The sequence below is a fragment of the Cupressus sempervirens genome, chromosome 10 (genome assembly GCF_028749045.1).
Source record: "Cupressus sempervirens isolate cs-2001-9-10 chromosome 10, ASM2874904v1, whole genome shotgun sequence".
NCBI lineage: Eukaryota > Viridiplantae > Streptophyta > Pinopsida > Cupressales > Cupressaceae > Cupressus > Cupressus sempervirens.
In genome coordinates this window covers 462,847,614-462,868,980 of record NC_143127.1, presented here as the reverse complement: position 1 = coordinate 462,868,980, position 21,367 = coordinate 462,847,614, and the positions used below count along the sequence as shown (strand labels likewise).

At 35.3% G+C, this 21,367-nt stretch overlaps 1 protein-coding gene across 1 annotated transcript; it reads right to left on the bottom strand.

Annotated features, from left to right (window-relative positions):
• Positions 1 to 7,346: 7,346 nt before the first annotated feature.
• On the bottom strand, positions 7,347 to 18,253 carry LOC149534699 (wound-responsive protein-like protein). The gene is made up of 2 exons (XM_089804235.1): positions 17,954 to 18,253; positions 7,347 to 7,614 (listed from the first exon to the last, which is right to left on the bottom strand). Exons 1-2 carry the CDS (start codon positions 18,025 to 18,027, stop codon positions 7,542 to 7,544), a joined length of 147 nt encoding a protein of 48 aa, XP_089660361.1. The 5' UTR covers positions 18,028 to 18,253; the 3' UTR covers positions 7,347 to 7,541.
• Positions 18,254 to 21,367: the final 3,114 nt, after the last annotated feature.

Sequence of the window (21,367 nt, the reverse complement as noted above, 5' to 3'; positions counted from 1 at the left end):
TGTTTCAAAGTCCATGTAATATTGCATAATAAGACTTCAATATTTCTAATGTTCCAAAAGGGAACATTACAAATCTCCCCTCCTTAAAATTGTTTGTCCTCAAGCAATTAGTACCAAGATCCCATACGAATCTAAAGGCAACCCTGTAGACCAAACTAAGAACAAATCCAGCCACATTGTGAAGCTAGATGACTCTCTGCAATCTATCTCTCAACCGATCCCTGGATCCCATGTAACTCTCTGCAAAAACTCAACACTTGTAAAGTGACCAACACTGATCATTACCATATTCAACCTCAAACTGAATAGGACCATCATAAAATCCACATCCAACCATAGATACCATTTGCCAACACTTGGATTCCAAAATCTATTATGTTGCCTTGTTGTTATGATGATATAGAAATATATCCAGGGTCCATGTATAATCTAGCAGAATGTGAAGACCTGACTTAAGCAGATGATGTAATAAATGAAGTGCTCAAAAGTTGAAACTATCATCCCATGGACATCAAAGTTCATACTGTCGACATAAACTTGGAGAATTCTCAAGTGCAAAGGTGCTATGAGTATGAAAGATGCTGAAAATCTACCCACAAACCTCAAAAGAATACCCAACCGAGAACTGTTCAGAGGCTGATGAGGAAAATTTACCCAACTGCTAAATGGACTAAAATCAAAAAATACATTGGGATTGATCAACTAATAAACAATGGAAGTTGATTCGTCATTCCCCTACTAAGATCCAATTTCACTGCTAGAATCTGAGCTAGGATCCCAAAGTCTGAAATCAAACTCTTCCTCTTCATGGAAAACAAGAGATGATCCTTCATTTAACACAAAAAGAGGATTGTCAGACTTCCAATCAGCAACAACTTCAAACAAATGATTGTCAACAAGTTGAAAGTGTTCTAAAGTCTTGCTACTTAACTGTTTGGGGCAGCTATCCAAGTCATACATCTGTTGAATGCTCTCAAGTTTGTCAATGACTTCTTGGAAGAATCCTTGCCTCATCCTATTCTCATGTTCCCGATAGTGTTCCATGAGCTTGATTTGATTTTCTGCTCCTAGTAAAGATAATTGAGTTTCACTCAATGGCTCCCAAACATCCTTAAGCATCCTACTGAGATCCTCAATCTCATCATTTTCCCTATTTGATTGTGCTACATAAATCTCAGCAATCTTAAGAATATAATCCCTGTCAGACAGTAGATATAAGTAATTTGATTTCAAAGTCTCGAAGGCTGATTTGACCTTCCGTAAATCGGCCACATGCCAATCACCTTCCCTTTCCCTTGGGACCTTCTTGTAGAGCTTCTCAACCAACTTGTGGGTACTGTTATACTGCACCAAGGATGCCACAACCATGTCTTTACTAACTTTCAATTGATTCTCTAAGGCATGTATTTTATTATCTCCCTACTGAAACTGTTCATTGTCTTTCGGTGTCATCCCCGATTGTTCCTCTAAATTCACGTTCTGAAAATCATGAATATAGGATTCATGATGCCAAGGTTCCAAACTACTATTACCTTGAGTGCAATCTACTTCATTATCCTGTTTGCACAAGGCTCGCTTCCAAGTCACCAATGAAGAAAATTGTGCCTTGTGTAACATCTAATATGTGATCAAGAGAAGGCTGCCCATCTCTAGTAGTTGTCTGCTCTTCTATTTCAAGATCATCCAAAAGATAATTATGTTCTATCAAAAAAAATTCGTACACTCTTGTGTGTTGTTCCTTTGCAAAAAGATCTTGGGCCAACTCCAAGTACTTTCATTTTGCCATATCAATCATATTTAGCTGCTCAAGATAAATATCCATATAATCATTGAAGGATAGATCATTCTGAATTCTGGTAGGAAGTCCTTTGTACTCTTCATAAATGTCGAGTATTTTAGCTTTAACAACAGAATCCAAATTCCAGACTAACTACTCTTGTGGCTTCACAGTAGCTTTCTTGATATGATCCAAATCCTGCATTCCTCCCATAGCTAGATACCTGCCTTTGTTATTGGTCCTTAATGAATTCATTGGAATATGCATTGAATTGCAGCCCTTACATTGGTCAATCTAATTGAATCTTCCTCACCAAAGAGGCTTGAAATATTTGACTCGCAATTTTGGTACCAAGTTCAGTTATTGAGTGAATAAATGTTGCAGATTGCTTGCAGCAGTAGGGGTAAAGTAGGCATACTCAGAATTACTATTGTGCTCTTACAAACTTAAGGCTATCAAAACCCCATACTACCCTCATTCAAGGTGTCAGACTCAATAATGAGTTTGTGGAGGCCAGAATAATAACGTGCTTTAATTCATAACGAAACTTCTTGTTACTGACCTGGAACTATAGAAGTCTTTTCTAACAAGATATGCTCCTAATAGTAACCCAATTATATAATCCAATTTCTTGAAGGAAAAAGGATGCAAGTTTCATTATCCATACCAACACAAATTTGAATTTACCTGATGTTATTGCAGGGAAGTAATGCCTCCAACTCTCTATGTTTGAATCAACACCCCTGCCCTATATTACCTGATGCTTCTAACAAGCAAGTTCTGAATTGTAGAACATCATCTAGTAATGCATCTTTGTCAACAGAGATACAATTGCTTCACATCATCAACCTTGATCTTCATCTTTGGTCCGTCAGATAAACTATATCTTCATGGGAGTCATAATTTGATAGCAGCCAAACATCACATTTGCCTTGAGTTCCTACAAATCATTCACAACAGATGGGCATGCATCCTTCAGGTCAACAACCACTACGCCTTACAAATCAGCACCAAGAGCTCACTTTTGTCCTTCAGGTCATGCTTGGACTGTAGAGAAGTTGAAATAGTTCATCTCATTACCAAAATACACTTCACACATAAATAAGTGTGTGCACACTACCTGAAAATTTTTAAAGCCTACAAACAATATATGCCGGATGCACAGAGAAGTACCCTGTATGAGAACCAACGACCATCATAAGTGACTTTCACATTTTCTTCCCAAAACCCCTGAATGTGTGATATGTTCTGAACAAAAATCAACTAACTTCCTTTTACTTACAACTTCTACTTCTAGCAATCCTTGCATATATTGACTATACTAGTCCAAGAGATGAGTTCCACATCCACCAAGAGAATGACTGCTCAAAGATGACGAGGAATATAGTGAACGATAGCTTTGACCATAAGATGAACCATAACCAGAATCAATACTGTTGTGAATAATTTTCTTATGCCCTCCTCTAGTCATGAAATTCTAAATAAGTTGTTGAGCTATTTGAACCTCCACACTTATTCAAAATTTGCCTTCACTCGATTCTATTTTGTTGGGACACTTGTTGAACTAGTCTGTCAATTACGCTCCCTCCAAAATCGATGCTTCCTCAAACAATACAAATCAACATGGAACTCGCCGAGTTTGGAAAGTTGACCACTCTTGTCTTTTCTAAATTGTATTACTGCCAGATAGAATAAGATAACTTCCTCGTCTTCGTGCCTCTTCCAAGATTGATGCCACATTGCCCCAGATTATGAAACCATTCCTCAAGATTATTATTAATCCTTCTCAAATGTTATGGTTTCAAAATTCCTCAGTGAATAGATGTCATTTAACAACGAAAGTGAACGCGCTTTGCTACCATGAAACAATTAGGCTCTGTAACCCCTTCCGCAATCGACAATATTTTGCTCAAACCGCAGATTACTCGTCTTCCCTAGCATTACAAATTCCAACTGTTTGCTCCAATCGATTCGTTATCAAGAACTATATTTATAGGTATGACTCTAACTACCATCGACGTTGGCTTCAGGAGATTTAGTTGTAATGTTTAAAGAACTTTGTCCCAAAAGGAACGGTCACCATCATTCCCAACAACTAAACCGACCAATTATCTTTGCACGCAAATCTCCTGAATATAGAAAGGAACGTCTTAGACCAAACTAGTCATGCGCCTGAAACAACTCTCTGCACCTCACCATGTGAATCACTAGCTTCAAATGCTATGAAACCTCACGCCAATGAAACCTTACACTTCTCTGTCTCAGCAAAACTCCTGTCGACTAAACTCTTCCTTTTGACTAAACTCTTCCTTATTCAATGATAATCTTACAAGTGACCCTTCCTCATTCAATGCTAATCTTACAAGTGAGATCATGTATAACTACAGTTCAAATACCGCACCATTGTGTTTTTCTATTTAGCTTTGATGGTCTCTTTACACTTGACAAAATATTTACTAGCCAAAGAAGACTTGGAGAAAAGAAATACAAACAAATCATATACAAAATTCACGAGAAGTTTCTTGTTTACTTTTTCTTTTCTTCTCATTTTAGGCTTGTCAAGAAGAACAAGTGTTGCTCGTATACTGAACCATCATCCTTTGAATCTTGCTTGTAACATGCTCGATGCTTGGTTATCATAATGGCATTTGTATAGTAAATATCTCCAAAAACACTAAAAGAATAATATTCCCATCTTGAACAAGCTCTTCTACTTGAGAAAACTACCTGTTGCAGAGCCAACAACTGCTCTACAGTATTCTATGTTGGAGGAGCAGTGACCCTAATCTCAGTAATCGGCTTCCTTTTAATAAAATGGTGTTAGTAAAGCATAAAAATTGCTATAAATAGGAAAACACAAGACAACACATAGCAAATCCAATCCCTATAGATAATGTAACAAGCTATTGTGCAAAATGTAACTGATTTAAGAGGATCCTCCCATGTTGCCAAATACTGAAGCCATTTGACAACTCTATCGCAATTAGAAGCAATTCCTGTAATAATCGAGTGTATATGCAGAGGCATAAACTTCACAACATTTACAGTTTTGCAGGTAATTTAATCTCATCACACTACTCTCCCTCTAAAATTTAGAAAAGAATATCATTGTTTCAATGTAACCCTTCAAGTTGGCAAGAAAACCAGCTCTAATACCACTGTAATATCTTGATCCCGGATATTTGCTGATTTCTCTTTAAAACATAATAGCCTTAACTAAAACCTTGCAGATGTATTCCAACACAAATGAATACAGTAAAATAGCCAACAAATATTCAACAAGCTTCTTAATGATAATATTCAAAATTCCAAGCATAGACCGATATAATATGAATAGCAATAAGAAACCAATATTTTCCCAAATAGATCCATCTGCCTCAAATTGATATTAAAGATTCAAGCTTATAAAAAAATTTAGAAATCAATAGGATAAAACCAGTAGTCCTTCAACACTCCTAAACACATTATTGCATTATTACAACAGCAATACAATATCCAGTACAAACCCCAATCCTAAATACAGATTTAACAATCAGATTGGAACACTAGATAAGACCCTGTAAGCACTACTAAACCACTTGAAATGATGTTTTCCCGAACAATGGGTTTGCGTCCACTATCTACTAGTACGAGGGGCTACGTCCTCTGACTAGCTGAAAGCCGAAGCTTTTTGAGACTCTCACAAGAGAGGAAACTGAACTGAATAAATAAATCAAGCATTTTCGACCATGAGCACCTCTCCCTTTTTTATACTCTGGTTTTTGTCTTTTTCCTTGTGGCTCTTCAACTACCCTAAGGCATTTTGACTTGTTCCTCTTGCCCTTTTTGCCCTTTAAATAACATTAAATCAACTTTTTAATATTTGGGGCCCTGTCTCACAGTATATTACATAAAATTAGACTTCAATATTTCTAATGTTCTAAAAGAGAACATTACATTAGCAAATCCCAAGATAAGAACTACGATGTTTCTGATTAGACCTCCTGCCCCTACTATTCTCGGGATTCCCTAAGAAAATCTGTCAACATTACATTTAATCCAGGGGGTATCCATCTCTACACTGTTTCCTATTCCAGTTACTCTTCTAATTCAATTTTGCCAGGGTTTGAGTGACATTCCAATTCTGTTTGATTCTTAGATCACACAAACTAGGGAAGGACATAACTTTGGGAACTTGGCTTTATTAATGATTACCCTGATAATAGAAATGCAGAATATGGATCAAATTTCCTTTTTTTCTTCTCTAAAGATTCCCAAGCCATTATAGGAAGAATAAGAAGCCAAAGGTTTTTAAGAACCAGATGGAAAAAAGGAGTATTACTCCATCACGAAATGAGGGATTTGATAGAGCTCATATCACCATATTAACCTGGTTCTCCTTCAACACAAGACTCCATAGTTCTCTAGACAAAAAATCGAATGTTATTTCATAACATAAACAACACAACAAAAACTATTTACCTTGGGCCAAAATTAAAAAATATTGAGCCAATCTTCGGCTGACTTATCATGGACACTTTCTAAAAAACGTAAAATTAAAAATGTTTTTAACAAATTGGTCTTGTACCCAAAAAAAATGGCCTTGAGAAACAATTCTGCGCAGATTTGTCAAAGGCCATGTAACCGGTGTCTTGCAACACTGGTCCTCATCACAAGACAAAAACCTCGACAAAATGACTATTGAATCCTCATCTATTTTATATCTGCTGACAGGAAAACCATGTTAATTTGTTGCCCGCTGATATCCAACTCCATTCAAGAATTTGAATTAGCATTGGGCAGATGAAAATTGAAATTGAAAATAACTGCAGCTACCACAGAAAGAAATCGAATTGATTAACTCCTATTAAAGATAAGGCACTGTAATCAACAAGTGCCACCAATGTAGACTTTGGCATGTCATTCATGAATCTTTGGAGGTTAATCCTCAAGGGAATTAAGTTGGCATCTACACACACCCAATATAACGAGTTCCTTGTAAGAATTTGCCCACATTAGCATTTTCAAACCTTTTGCCATATCTTTTCAGCCATTTTGATTGAAAAGACTACAACCAACAGCTATCTGTCTCAAAATAAATTCTAATCAAAATTACCCCTCAAAAAATGGTGGACAGGCCCTAAATATTCTGTTATAACCATAAGCATATTATTGCTATGAACAGCAATACTCATCTCACAATAATAATAATAATAATAACATCATATAAGAATATTTTCTGTTTTAGTGAAACATCAAAGGATTATTACAACTGGCAGTATAACTATAAACTATTGCAATGGTAATGAATGCAGGCAGCAACGATCATTTACCCTGAGGATTTAGAAGACACAGGTCATTCTGAAGTTTGAACTAAACAGTATTTCCCTTGTTTCTGACGCGCTAATCTGCTTCATAGATGTTTAACTAAGGGAAAAATGAAAAATACCAAAAGCCAGGCACAGAATTCAGATTAAAGCCTGCTCCACGAGCATTTTCTACAACCTTGGCCTCTTAGCATTTTATACAAATTGAAGAATTGGCACATCCAATATCGCATGATGATTATGCATTCAAGGAAACAAGGACATCATGAGAAAATTTAAGCTGATTAACTTTTCTTAATAATTTTTAGAACAAATAAAAATCACAATGGTAAACGAGTTTGCCAGAAAACATGTTTTTTGCGTTACATATTAAAGTGGCTGCATAGACTTAAAGCAACAGAGAGTGTTATTTTATAGCTCAAACTTAAAAACCCATATTAACAATCTCTTTTTCAGTTTCATTCATTCATCACTGGCTTGTTCTCACTCGCCTTTGGTCTCTGTTCCTTAGGCTTCTGCTCTTCATTTTTCCTGCAAAAAAGCATTATTTAAAAAGAAAACACATTCAGTTAAATTTTTGATTGGTGAAAATAACCATTTTACAAGGAAAAATGGACAACCACCTTATAGTTCTACAAAATGATGGCCAGCAAAAATTGCTTGTAATACTGAAAATGGAGAAGTTTCCAATCTGGACTTAACAAAAGGTAGTACTATACGAGCATGACAGTGAACCATGCGAGAAATTAAAAACTCAACTTATTTCAACGTAAGAACTAATTATTAGATTTAAAATACTTGGTTTGCTTAAATTTTAAAATAAATGAGTTGAAAAACTTCAAGATAAGAGTGGAAATCAAAGAGATTTTTAAACCTCCCATATCATGACTCAATAATAGCAGAAATAAAATCCCAGACCATGAAATTACTTCATTTCTAGCTCCCAATTGTCACTGTTGGCCCCTAAAAAATCTTATTAAGTTTATATTTCTGAAAATGTCAAACTACCACTAGTACCAATGGTACTAATCTCTGAAGGTTACTACTTTCTCTATAGAATCTAACCTATTGGCAGATAAATCTTACTCAATTGAACAGTATTACATCAATATTTCCTCTTGAAATATGTGCTAATCAGTAAAGACAGGCAAACATAAACCAGACAATGTAGTGGTTTTTGTACCAATTTAGATTCTTCTAGCATAAGTGAAAGACACAGAATATATTATGTAAGAATAACACTACATAGTTGGCCAAAACTCGGAAAAAGCTTGAACTCCAAACTGAGACTGTCACAGATCTTCCATCGTATAGCTACCATATCACGTGCCAGAAGTCATATTTAAAAAATAATGATAAGAAAGCAAATTGAGGACAACTCAGGTCACTTTTTAAGCTGAACACAAGAATTTGAACTTGAGGTGCATTAAGTGTATTAGTCAACAGTGTACAACTAGCATACCTATATTTTGGAAAATCTACATAAATACAAAGCAAGAACTTAGAACTACAAGTACAACATGAATACAGTAATATCTACTGCCACTGTATATATTCTTATGTAGTGCACAATGTGCACACATAGATTAAGAACACTTCCATGCATCATAGATTGGAAGGTCACATAAATATTTCATATATATTTATTCCTCAACCAAATCTTTCATATTTAACACTTGAAAAGATAAAATCCTGCCCCTCTGTACAACAAATAAAGCTTACTTCAATTGTTGCAGTAAACCAACATACCAAAATTAACCCTAGAACCCTCCAATCTGTGAAATAGAAAAGATATTGCAACCCAATTTAGGGAACCTATATTCCTTAACAAGCTATATTTTATAGTACATACCTTAAAATCTCATATTTAACTGACCTAATCTTGTATTTTACCAAGCAATATGCATTTAAAATAGTGTTCATGCTTGCAGAATACCGTGAGCAACCTTCAAATGGCCCAAGTACTCACCCACATATCTGGTTTTTCTATCATAACAAAAAGAAAAACCAAACAAACAAATAATACTGAAAAACCAGTTATCCCTGATCCAAAGAACATTGATTACTAATCTAAACTCTGCTCTGCAATTTATTTTAAGCTTTTTAACCCACAAATAAACAAACAAATGTGTCATCTGTATTGAGTTTCTGGTATTTGAAAAGATACCACAACTCAATCAATGACATTTTTTTGTCGCACAATTTTTGAGCCAAAAGGGTCTCTGCGATGACCATCAATGAGCCTTCGATATGTACTTTACAGGGGAAATCCACTGTAATGTCTCCTTTCTAAAATAGGATTAAATAATACAAAATAATAATAATAATAAATAAAATATAGAAACAAATAAATAGGTAAAGAATAATAAAATATAACATATAAAAGTACAACATAATTAAGTTCATGAAAGGCCAAGAGATAGATAATGAAGAGTTATGCCTCCCTCAACATAAGAGAAAGGTTGGAGAGTTTATTTGAAAATGGGTATGGAGGAAGGAAGCATGAGGAGAAAATAGGAATTAAAGGACTCATGGAAGAAGAAAGGAATGTGACAAAATAAGGAAGTGAATCTTTAAAGGGCAGCCATGATGAAGGCCTATAACTCTTCCACAGGGTTGTAATTACAGAGGTTTGTGACCATTCAAAAGGGTTGTGGCTCTGTCAAAGGGCAAAAATGTTGAAGGCTTGTAGCTCTTTCAAAGGGTGCTAATTGTGACAAGTTGTGACTATCGCAAAGTGGCAAACGTGATGAGGAGGTGTGTCCTCCCCCACATTGGAAGACATATAGGGTAGAAGGTTTCATTTAAGGACATACAAGGAAGATCAATTTTGAGAATAATCTATTATTCTCAGAGGCAACAATGAAAAGTGGTGACCCTTCCATCAATAAAGTACTAAGTTACCAGATTCTGTCCAGCAACCCACTCTGGTTTGATTCTGTACAATGTCTGGTCCTTGTCAAATTCTCCTCGAATTTGCTAACAGAGCTACAAATTCGCTGCAAATTCTGTCAGAGGAACCTAGGCAGAAATTGCAGTGAATTTTGGTGAATTTGCTGCCCATCGGCCGAGCTTGGGCTGAATTTGGTCTCACAACATTTTTTTTAGACTTTTTCAAAGTATTTTCTCTTAGAGGAAATCCAAATTGACAATAGGTGGCATCCAAATTGATGATTATAGAGGAATTTCATTAAAAAAGATATGATGTCTTTGAATCCAAGACTTAAAATTTGAATCTAAACATTTGATCTCACCTGATTAGAAATCATCTAGCCAATACAAAATAAAAATTCAGATAACTGTACCTATCAAAAACAAATTCAGATAACTGCACTTATCTTTTGACAATTTCTTTCATTCTGAAACTTCTCCTTGATATGGCAATATGTTCCATGCAGTGTGACCAAACAAGTGTATCATGTTGTATGTATAGCTCAATGATGCAATTAATATCCTATTGAACTGAAACATAGATATGGCAGTGTATTTTGTTATGTTGCTTTACTACTAGCATAGTGATGAATGGACTTATTTGTTATTGCATATGTATACACACATATATATTTTTAAAAATCATATTTTTTGTACGGACGAACCCAAATCGAATCTGAACACAACCCAAAAAAAAATTGGACAAATTTTGAACCCACATCCATACCAGAATCTGAACTGGCAACTTAGATAAAGTATAAAGAAGTCATTCCAAGCATTGAAAGAGAAACGTTGTGCTGTGAATCAGTCAAGAGATAAATATTTTCTGTGTGCTCTTCAGCTAAGCTATAGATAGCTTAAGTGAAGCTATGGATAGCTTAAGGGTAGTTTGTAAGGAAGACATTGCATACAGGACTTGTTTTCAGAGGAGTCAAAACGAATGCAGAACCTTAAAAATTAATATCTTTACTAATTGGGATGTTTGTCCCTAAGCTTTGAGTGATTGATATGCTTCAGGTAATTGATATCCAAGTAGTCAAGAGCAAATTTTCATAGTCATGAACTTTTCTAATTTCTGTTCATTATAATTTAAATATTTCTTATCATTCACTAATTAAAATTCAGACCTCCATTTCCAGGTTTCAAATTTCCTGCTCTATGTCCAATTTTAAATTTCTGTTGTGTTTCCAGTTTCAGTTCTCAGATGCCTGCAATCCTAGGACTTTTTTTCCTTTGAAACTCTTGTTGAATGTTAACTATGTACTAAATATCAGAAGCATTGAAATGATATCCTTAAAATCTGGAAAATAAATAAGAAATAGCTCCTATTCTGTTATAAAGACGTGTACAGCAGATATTGTTATGGTTTTTGGCGATATTGAGTCAGTGCCAAGTTTCTGAGGTGAAGTAGTTTTTGAGAATCAAGATATTCCTTTTTAAGCTACTACTCATCATATGGAGCATAGGCACATTTATTATTGCCAATTTACTCCTTACTTTGAAGCACCTGCATTATCAGGAGAATTCAATACCATTTGATGGCATTTTTGGATAGGTCATAAAACTTTATTTGCATCTTTGAAACACAATCAGCAGTTTTGGAGCCTGGTGTTGGACACCAGCATTAAGGAGAGTTTAACATATTTTTAGAAAAAAAATATTTTGCTGTTACAGAACTTGCCACATACCAGTAATCACTACACAGATTGGGAGTCACTGGCCACAATTTCCAGATCAAATCACAATCTTTCAGCAGTACCCAGTAACATTACAATCATATAGCATCGACAATCATTTCCAGCCCAGCCCTCAGCTACTATTTTATATCTGCCGTATGTTACTTTGAAGGTGAGGCAATTACCATTGTAATTCTTAAATTTGTGTTTCCACATGGCATATTCACTTATACCTGATTCCAGCAGTTGCAATTAGATTTAACAGAAAATAAAACCAGAGGCTCCCTGTTGCTGTTTGATCCAGATCTGGATATATTTTGAGAACCTAGAGTTTCTATCAGCAACTAAAATTGATGTATTGACATATAGTATTTTAATATTTAGTACAACTGTTTGTAAGACAATGACAAGCTTCAGCTTTTTTTAGGGTTTGTGGTGCAAATTCAAGCGATTTACTATTCTGATCATCATTTATTTTCAAGTTCTGTTTGTTGTTATGGTTTTGAGTTTTCATTTGTTTAAAGAAATTCAGAAAAATACAAAAAATATTATATTCAATAAAAAATCCAGATTTGGGGCCTTACAAAATTATAAACATATGCAGCAGCTTTGAAGGCCTGTATAATTTCCAACACACTTCTTGTAACAAATGGTGACTAACAAGTTACAATAAATCCTATCCACTCAGGTCTAAACAATGAAACTTTCCTCTAAACTAAACATGTTGTTAAGGTCCTTAATAAGGCCATTCCCCGACTCTTGATCATCCAGGGAACAATTTTACAAAGTCTCTCCACATACAACCCTTCACTGCATGTGAAGTCGCCACATGTAGAGGGGTATTTAGCTTCCCCCACATCTGTTGACGTATGGGCTAAATATAGTTATGGTACCAGGAAATATCTCTCACAAAAAGAAAATTCCTTCATTTGAGCAAGCATGTTGTAAATGAATGATCTCCCCCAGGATACGACTGTCAAATCTACAAATTTCATGAGACTATTAACAAGGATGGTAAAAGATGTGATGTATCTCACATTGGACCAAAACACATCACTAACAATCTCCTTGACCCTCTTCCCCTAGATTATCTGGACTTTACCCATCTAATCCAATCATGTGTCATGATCACAATTAGCAAGGGCCCTTGCACTTCAAGCATCATCCCTACTAGAATAAATCACAAAACAAATTGCATTTCAACTAATTTGAAGAATCACTTGCTCAAAAAAGTCCAAACCACTGGCAATAAGATGTAGCAATTGCAAATGAACATCAGCACCCTGCTTGCATACCACTGCCTTTTTGCACCGCTTGCATACCACAAGGGATGTAATAGATGTACTTATAGGTAGATTGAATTAAATTGTCTCCTGCCTTCAACACGTATTTGTAACCTCCTCAATGGCAAGTATTGGGATCTGAAACTAAAACTCAACATCTTTGTGGTTTTCAAAACAATAAATCATCGTGAAGAAATAAGGCCCTTCCCATACATGTAAACATAATGTTGATGAGTGGCGCAATGTATTATGTTTGTGACCCTCACCTCCTCAACCAATAGATTAAGCTTCTAAAAACCCTTTTCCTGAATTGTGGTTCTTAGTGATCTTGATAGGATGCACACAAACAGCATAAGCTTGGCCTATCTTGGCCGTAGCCTCCTTGTAATTAGATGGCACATATAGCACTTTTTAGTCTTGCTAGGAGGCACATAAATAGTCACAGCTGATCTACCATGACTATAACCTTCTCCCACTAAGCACATCAAGCAATGTAGAATGAAAACCATTATCTGAAAAGAATTTGTAAATGGCCTACTGTGTCATCTCTAGTCTCTTCACATGAGCTTTATAGTTAGATTTTCTGATGTGGAGCACGTAGCCCTGCACTTCCCCTGTACCATCGCCTTGGTATCAGCAGCACTGACCGAGTTAATATGTCAGAAGTTAGATAGGATTGAGTTTTCAATTAGGAATGTCTGTGTTTAATAATAAGGCAGTTGAGTCTTCAGCTAAAGAACAACTGTGTCTTTATTGTCTTCAAGTTGTGCAGTGATCATAGCTTTCAGTGAGGAATCTTGATGGTAGAAAAGTTACAGAGCTGATCTCACACTTGTAATTAATTGTCGAGTGAACCTGTCAGTTGACTACCTTAAATTTGTGGGGACGATTTGTTAGTTGGCTGCCCTACAATGACGGGGCCGTTTATCAATTAACTGCCACCGACTCAGGAAATGACTGCCACTGATTGAGGATCGGAGGAGGTGAGTTAAAAGAGGCATGCTACAACAGTTTTGGCTGTTGAAAACCTCAGGTGTGTCCACTATAAGCTTGTCCTCTGGAAACAAAACTATCAGACAACAGCAGTTTGCGGTGCAGGACATTATCAAAATTATCATGGCATCATCAGCACTAGCACAGCTTGCTGCAAAGCATTGTCAGGAGCTTCAAAAAGATAGATCGCCTACTGGTTTTGCCCCATAACCATATCAGTTTAAAAATTGTAAATGCTATGTATCTCTATAACATAAAATAAAATAAATATGATATTTACTGCTGGAATAATTTGTGTTTGATTTTGTGATATTTTTTGTATACAAACTAGAAAAGGTCATCACATCCCATTAAGTTTAACCCACTCAAAAGGATTTCAGTAAAATGAGATGGACATGTTGCCAAATACTTTGTAAAGTTTATTTATTTGATTGATGCTCTTAGTCCTATAGTGTAGATGGTCCATTGGAATATCTGGTCAGTTTACAGCTAGCATGTCTCTTGCTAAGTTGATTCTTAAGACACTGGATTTGATCAATCAATAGGTATTCCTGATAAGTGAGAGATAACTTAAATGCATTATGAACTTAATACCATATTCTGCATACAGATATGTCTAGTCATATACAGATATGTGTAGTCAGCTTAAGCCTGGCATAAATCTTAACTAAGTTATATGATCATTAACATGGTCCTATATGTGTAGCCAGGTAAATAAAAGTGACATCCGTGACATATTTCAAGCATAAACAAAAGGTATTGAATAAAATATTATCATCAAATTGAAAATTATATTCTTATTGGAGAGTTATGGATGTTTGCCCCCTTGAAGTGGTTTATTTTTCCAAAACATTATCAAGTATTTGCATCATTTTCCTACAATATTCTTCTCTTGTTTGAGTTATTCCGTTACAAATTGTATTAATACATGATCTTGGCATTCAGAAAGCAAGAAATAAGGCACTTTTTTCTAATTAAAGAGGTTGAATAAAAAGGGATTTCTCTCAATTTGATGAGTTTTTTTTTGTCATTTTTAGGGTTGATCAAGGAGATGTTGAAGCTACTAGTCATGCTCCACTAAATTCACTCCTAGGGCTATAAAAAAAACATCCTTTTCCCTAAAGTTTGGAGGACTCAGCAAGGGCACATTGATCCACCAATAGTCCTGATTTAAAATCATTTGGAGTCATTTTTAATAGATTATTGCAATTTTAAGATTTTTCATTAATTCACTCTACAGAAATGAAAAATATAGTAAAAGACACAAACATGCCAAAAAGTAAATATTCTACATTAAGGGCAGCAATAATGAAGAAAAGGATGAAGCAGAGGCAGTAGTGATCATGGAAGACTCAGGAGATGTTCATCAAACCATCTTTTGTCATGCATTGTCAGGTATTACAACCCCAGAAGCCATCGAGGTAATGATTTTCCTTAAACATAGATGGTAACAGTATTGTCTCACTCATGGTGTACCCGTAACTTCATCATTTGTAACTTGGCAACACAACTGTTTTGATTACCCAATCCTAGAATTTCAAATTATGAATGTAAATTTTTAGGTGAATATATAGACATTGTTCAAGGAAATGCTTCAGGTTTAAACACGCCATGGGAATATACTCAATTGCCCTATTTTTGGTATGCCCATGAGTCCCCACCTAAGGAACAATTGAGACAAACTTCTAGGGATCATGTATTTCTACTCAAAGGGTAAAACATTTGAACTAATGAGTTTTCATGTAACATATCCACAAATGGTAAGCACACAATACTTGCAAAAGATGTTTCCCAAGGATGTAGATAAGGGTGAGAGACTCAACTATTGTTATTGGAAGTGCAACAACCAAAGATTTCTACATTTTCAAATCCACTATCTATTTTGAGGGATTGGCCATACGAATTGCCTTGCAAATTTATTTAATCAAGCCATTCAATTGATGCTATTGTGCCATCTACCTTCCTTGCTTCTTCTTTGAAGCTACACCAAAAGGTTAGAGTAGTGGAAGAACACATTCAACATTAGCAAGAGATACGCCTTATTTTCAATGAGAGCAACTTAAAGGCACATAATAGAATGAAGCAGCACACTGATAGCTGCAGCCAAAATTTAACTAAAATAGTCTTATTTAAGCCAGATGGAAAAGGAAGACTTGTCTTGTAGCCTAAGTTAATCTTTCAGACACACACACAACGCAGTTGAGGATTAGGACAATCACAAAGTACCTCACTTGTCAAAGACGCCATGTGGCAGATTAAAATTACTCTTAATTAAGTTATAAGACGGCATGGCAAGGGCACATAATAGAATGAAGTACTGCACTGATAAGTGCAGCCAATGTTAAACAAAAATAGTGTTACCTAAGCTAGATGGAAAAGGAAGACATGTCTTGTAGCCTATGTTAATCTTTTTTGACACACACAAACAAGTTGATGATTAGTAGAATCTCAAAGTACCTCACTTGTCGAAGATGCCATGTGGGAAATAAAAATAACTCTTGATTAAGTTATATGGCCATTAATATGGTCTTATATAAATGTGGTGCATATTGAAGGTAGAGAATAGCTTAATATTGCCATATAGTAAATTATGTTCTTGGAGATTTTTGGACTTTGCCTCTTCAAAGTGACTTATTAATATCAATTATAGCAGCCATTTGCATCATTTCCCCTATTATATTGCTCTCTTGTTCAAATAAAATCATTAGACTATGAAAGCTAGCTCACCGAAAAGTTTGATCATTACTGAATAACCACAAAATAGGGTATTCCTCCTTCAAAACTATGTAGTTTGCTTCTAATGAGCCGTTAAACTTTCAAAATACTATCAAAACCTTCTAAACTTTTTTCCCATTATTTATCCTTTCACAGCCTTACAAATGTAGCTACATGATCGCATGCCTCAATCTCAAAATGGCACAATCTTGGGGCTTAATTGTAACTGGGTGGTAGACCTAAATTATTGTATTAATACTACTACTGTTTTTCTATGATTCACAAATTACCTCATAAATATTACTGTCAATATGCAAACACGCTATACACCTTGTACAACCTAGCTCTGGGAATGTGCATATCATACTTCACATATCAGTTAAGTTTCTCTCCACTTTACACATTTCTCTATTGAGAATCCTTCCGAAACTGATAGCAACAATGTCCACATTAAAAATCTTAGTGTTGGGCATCAGAACTACTTTCCCAGCCATTTTTGCAATTAACTGGATTTTAATGGCTGAAAGATTTATCAAAGAGATCTATTGTTTTAGAACCTTGACCAGCATTCTCCAAACAGGGTAGATAAGTAGATTGATGTCTTGTTCATATTAGAGCCGCAGCTTGAAATGACAGGAGACGTGATAAGTGTTAAAATTGCGGGAAATACTCCAACTCTGGGCCTGGCGTATCCAGGAAAGGAAGTAAAGACCAAGTTGATTCCAGGGTGGACTACCCTGCGCCTGCACTATTTAATCCTAAGGTCGGGTTGGAAAAAGAAATTGACAATTGAATATTACAGTGTCTATTTTTGTGTATTTACTCTTTTTTTACCATTCTTCATTTCAGCTGAAAATATTCTGAGAATACCAGCACCCCGTCTAAAATTTCCAACTTTTCATCTCATATCACTTAAGATGACTCGCAAATTATAGATCTTATTACTAATTCCCTCTATAATCGTCTTTGAACTTCTCATAAAGAGGAGCGACAGAATCTACGCTGCGCCCGGATGACCTAAATATCATTGGTAACCCCGGGGGCGAAAAAACAAATAATCTATGAAGAATGTAAACAAAGAAACAATTCTGAAGGTAGTGGCAAAATATTTCGATAGTACATATCATACCTGCGATTTTAGAACTTGCTGCAAAATGAAAAGCACACAAAGCAACAAACACACATCAAGCCGCATCGATTCACTGCCCCTAAAAAAACTTTAAATGGCAAAAATCGCAGATAAGGGATTGGTTAATAGTTTCAAAGATGGACCTTTTTTCCGCAGTAGCGCCTCCCTTCTGCGAGAGGAAAGACCTGAATAGTGGCGAGTTCACGTCGTATATCATCCTTCTTAGCAATCAACTCGCTGATGGTCGCTGTGAAAAGCTTTTGGCTTCGCAATCAACTCGCTGATGGTCGCTGTGAAAAGCTTTTGGCTTCGCAATCAACTCGCTGATGGACGCGGTGAAAAGCTTCTGGCTGCAAATAAGAAAAGCCCTAATCCACAGGCTTGTTCCCCCAACACTATATAAAGGACAGATAACTAGAACACTCGGGAAGAAAAGATAACACAATTTAGCGCATAATCAATCAACTAGCACTTGCACCCAAAGGAGCGAGGGGCAGGCCGGTAGCTTCTACATACATTTTTACCAAATTTTATATGACATGAAAGGTGTATAAACAAAGAAAACAAATTGAATATTGTTAAAGTGACATAGTCAATTTATAAATATTATAATAATCAGTTTCATTCAATATAAACATAATCACAAGGGGCATCGTTTCACCATACCTATTGCACAACAACTTTATACATCAAGTAAATATGACATTGAATTGCTTAAATGTAGCTAATTTAAAAATCAATGAAGTAGACATACATAGAGTCACATATATTAAGGGAAAGTATAAACTGCATTACCTCACCACAAGGGGCATCTTTTCACCATACCTATTACACAAAAATTGTGTATATTAGAGAAATGTGATATTGAATTTCTTAAATGAAGCCAAGTAAAATAAAAATGATTTTAACATAGAGTTACATACATTAAGCGAAAGTATGATACCTTGTACCTCTCCGCTCTATAGTGAGTTGTTGCAATCACGATTCTTCCTTTATTCTGATAATGGTACATGGAATATTTTTCATTCAAGAATATCATTCAAAGGATAATGGTGGCTCTATATGAAGGTTGTCTAGTGATTTCACTCTTGATATAGTTGTAAAAGTCAAACCCTGTCGTTCTGTTGTACCGATATCTATTGTTGATTTCTGAAGTCTTAGTCCTTGGGATTTATGTATTGTAAGTGCCCATGACATGGATAATGGTATTTGTCTATAATCATCCAAGGTTATAGGTGTAATAGGTAAAATTTTTGGGTCATCTTAATCCCAAGGTGGACCACTGTAATTATCAAGTGGACTAGTATAATTATTAAACATAACAACCACATATAGAGGTACTTTTGGGGGTTTACAACCAGATGTATACAAAATGTCTACCACCTCCCCAAGTGATCCATTTACCAAGCTTGTTTGAATCCAAAGGTTTATTGTTAACATTGCTCACTGGCCTTTACATAGCAAGAGTTCTTTTCGAAGGTGATTGACATCAATATTGGGGTTTGGTTGAAAGTGTGTTTTTGCTACAATACTAAGTGCAACGGGACAAGTGACTAACTTAATCAATTTTTTATTATGTAGCCCAACTAAATTATTTCTAGAGTAAAAGTGAATTGAGTGGTCAATGCAATTTGTTCAAAAACACATAGTATTTTGTTTGTACGTTGCATTAGTAATTCCCAATCAAGTTCATTCAATTTCACATTGCGCATGTTTTGCAACATGCAATAAAAAGAAATATGTATTTGAGTGTCACCTTGTTGATGAAATATGGTAGTCAATGTGATAACCATTGTGAATAGCTCCCAAAGGTAGTTGGCATTTGAGTGTGATACATAGATTGGTTTATCCAATTCAGGGGGTAGTTGGGCTAAGTCACCAACAATAATTATAGATGTACCTCCAAAGTACATATTTTGTTGATGGGTGAAACCTTCTCGCAATCTACCATCTATTTTAAAAAGAAGTTTTGATCCTAGAAGCTAAACTCATCAATTAGGTCTTTCACATCTCTCATCTCTTCTTGAAAGACTAATAGAGATTTTCCATGTAGTGGGTGCATTTCTGTTATTGGTGTTTAATTTTTGTATAGCTTCTAGTAGTGTCTTACTAGATTTTTTAGACCTTTCAAATCTCTCATTAGTTTGTTCTATAAATTTCCTTATTTCTTGGGCTAGTTCCCTTGCCATCATTATTTAAGGTGTGATGATGCATTGACTAACAAGTTCCATAGGATGGCAGGATTATGTTTAGATACCGTTGTAATGCCCCACTCCTTAAGACAACTTTTCCTATAGAAATTATGAGCAACATAGACTATTAAATTCAAATGTAGTAATTGATCTCTAGGAATGCCAATATTTCTACACATCCTTAAGGTTTTTTTCAATCGATATTCCTAACCGTCTTGGAGGATCCCCTATGTCATGATGAATGAACCTTGATTATTCATTCTTCCTTCTTGAAACTATCCTTCAAGTTGAGATTCATAATCCTCTATTAAGACCCCCCATGTTTAGTAGGACTATCCTTGATCAGTTAGCCATCCCATTGAAAGAGGTATCTTTTAGTTGAATTGGGTGTGTTTTCCAAGCTCACTACAATTCTCATATTATAGTCAATTACTATTTCTTACAATTCTTGATCTTAATATTCAAATCCAATTTAGTTCCATGATCTTAATTTATTAGAAGCTTATCATTATTAATTACCCAATGGGTCCCTATATATCATTTAGAAGAAAAAATATTTAAATATAAATAATTACTTCAACATAAGTAGTATTACATTTGTAATAATAATAAGTTAACAATACTATCTATACATGATGCAATATCATTCAAATATTGTGCCTACTTACCTTGACCTTATAACGGGCCTTGTTGAACCTTTAGTTGCCCTCCTTAACTTTATTGTGAAGTGTTAGTCCTTGGGATTTATGTATTGTGAGTGCCCATGGCATGGATAGTGGTATTTTTTTACGATTAACCAAGGTAATAGGTGTAATAGATAAACTTTTTGGGTCATCTTGGTCCCAAGGTGGGCCATTGTAATTATCAAATTGAACAACCACATATAGAGGTAGTTCTAGGGGTTTACAACCCGATGTATACAAAATGTCTACCACCTCCCCAAGTGATCCATTTACCAGGCATGTTTGAATCCAAAGGTTTTTCATTTACATTGTTCATTGGCCTTTACATAGCAAGAGTTCTTTTGGAAGTTGATCAACATCAATATTGGGGTATGGTTGAAGGTGTGTTTTTATTGCAATACTAAGTGTAATGGGACGATCGAGTAATTTCAACATTTTTTAATTGTGTAGCCTAACTAAATGCAAGCACAAATATTTAAATTTACCAAATATATATTACTTTTTAACATGGGTAGGCATAGCTGTAATGATGGAAGTACAATTGTGTACTTTTATTATTAGAGATGAAGAGAAAAGGTACATTTTAGCACTCTTGTTTTTTATACCATCAATTTTCTTGACCAAGGAAGCATTATGCCTAAATGCAAGCATAAACATTTAAATCCACCCAAATATATAATAT

Bases quoted from the DNA above. Each gene is read 5' to 3' on its own strand.
- LOC149534699 (XM_089804235.1), bottom strand. From the start codon at position 18,027: ATGATATACGACGTGAACTCGCCACTATTCAGGTCTTTCCTCTCGCAG. The intron at 7,615-17,953 runs GTCCATCTTTGA...GCTTTTTTGCAG, and splicing joins GGCGCTACTGCGGAAAAAAG to GAAAAATGAAGAGCAGAAGC.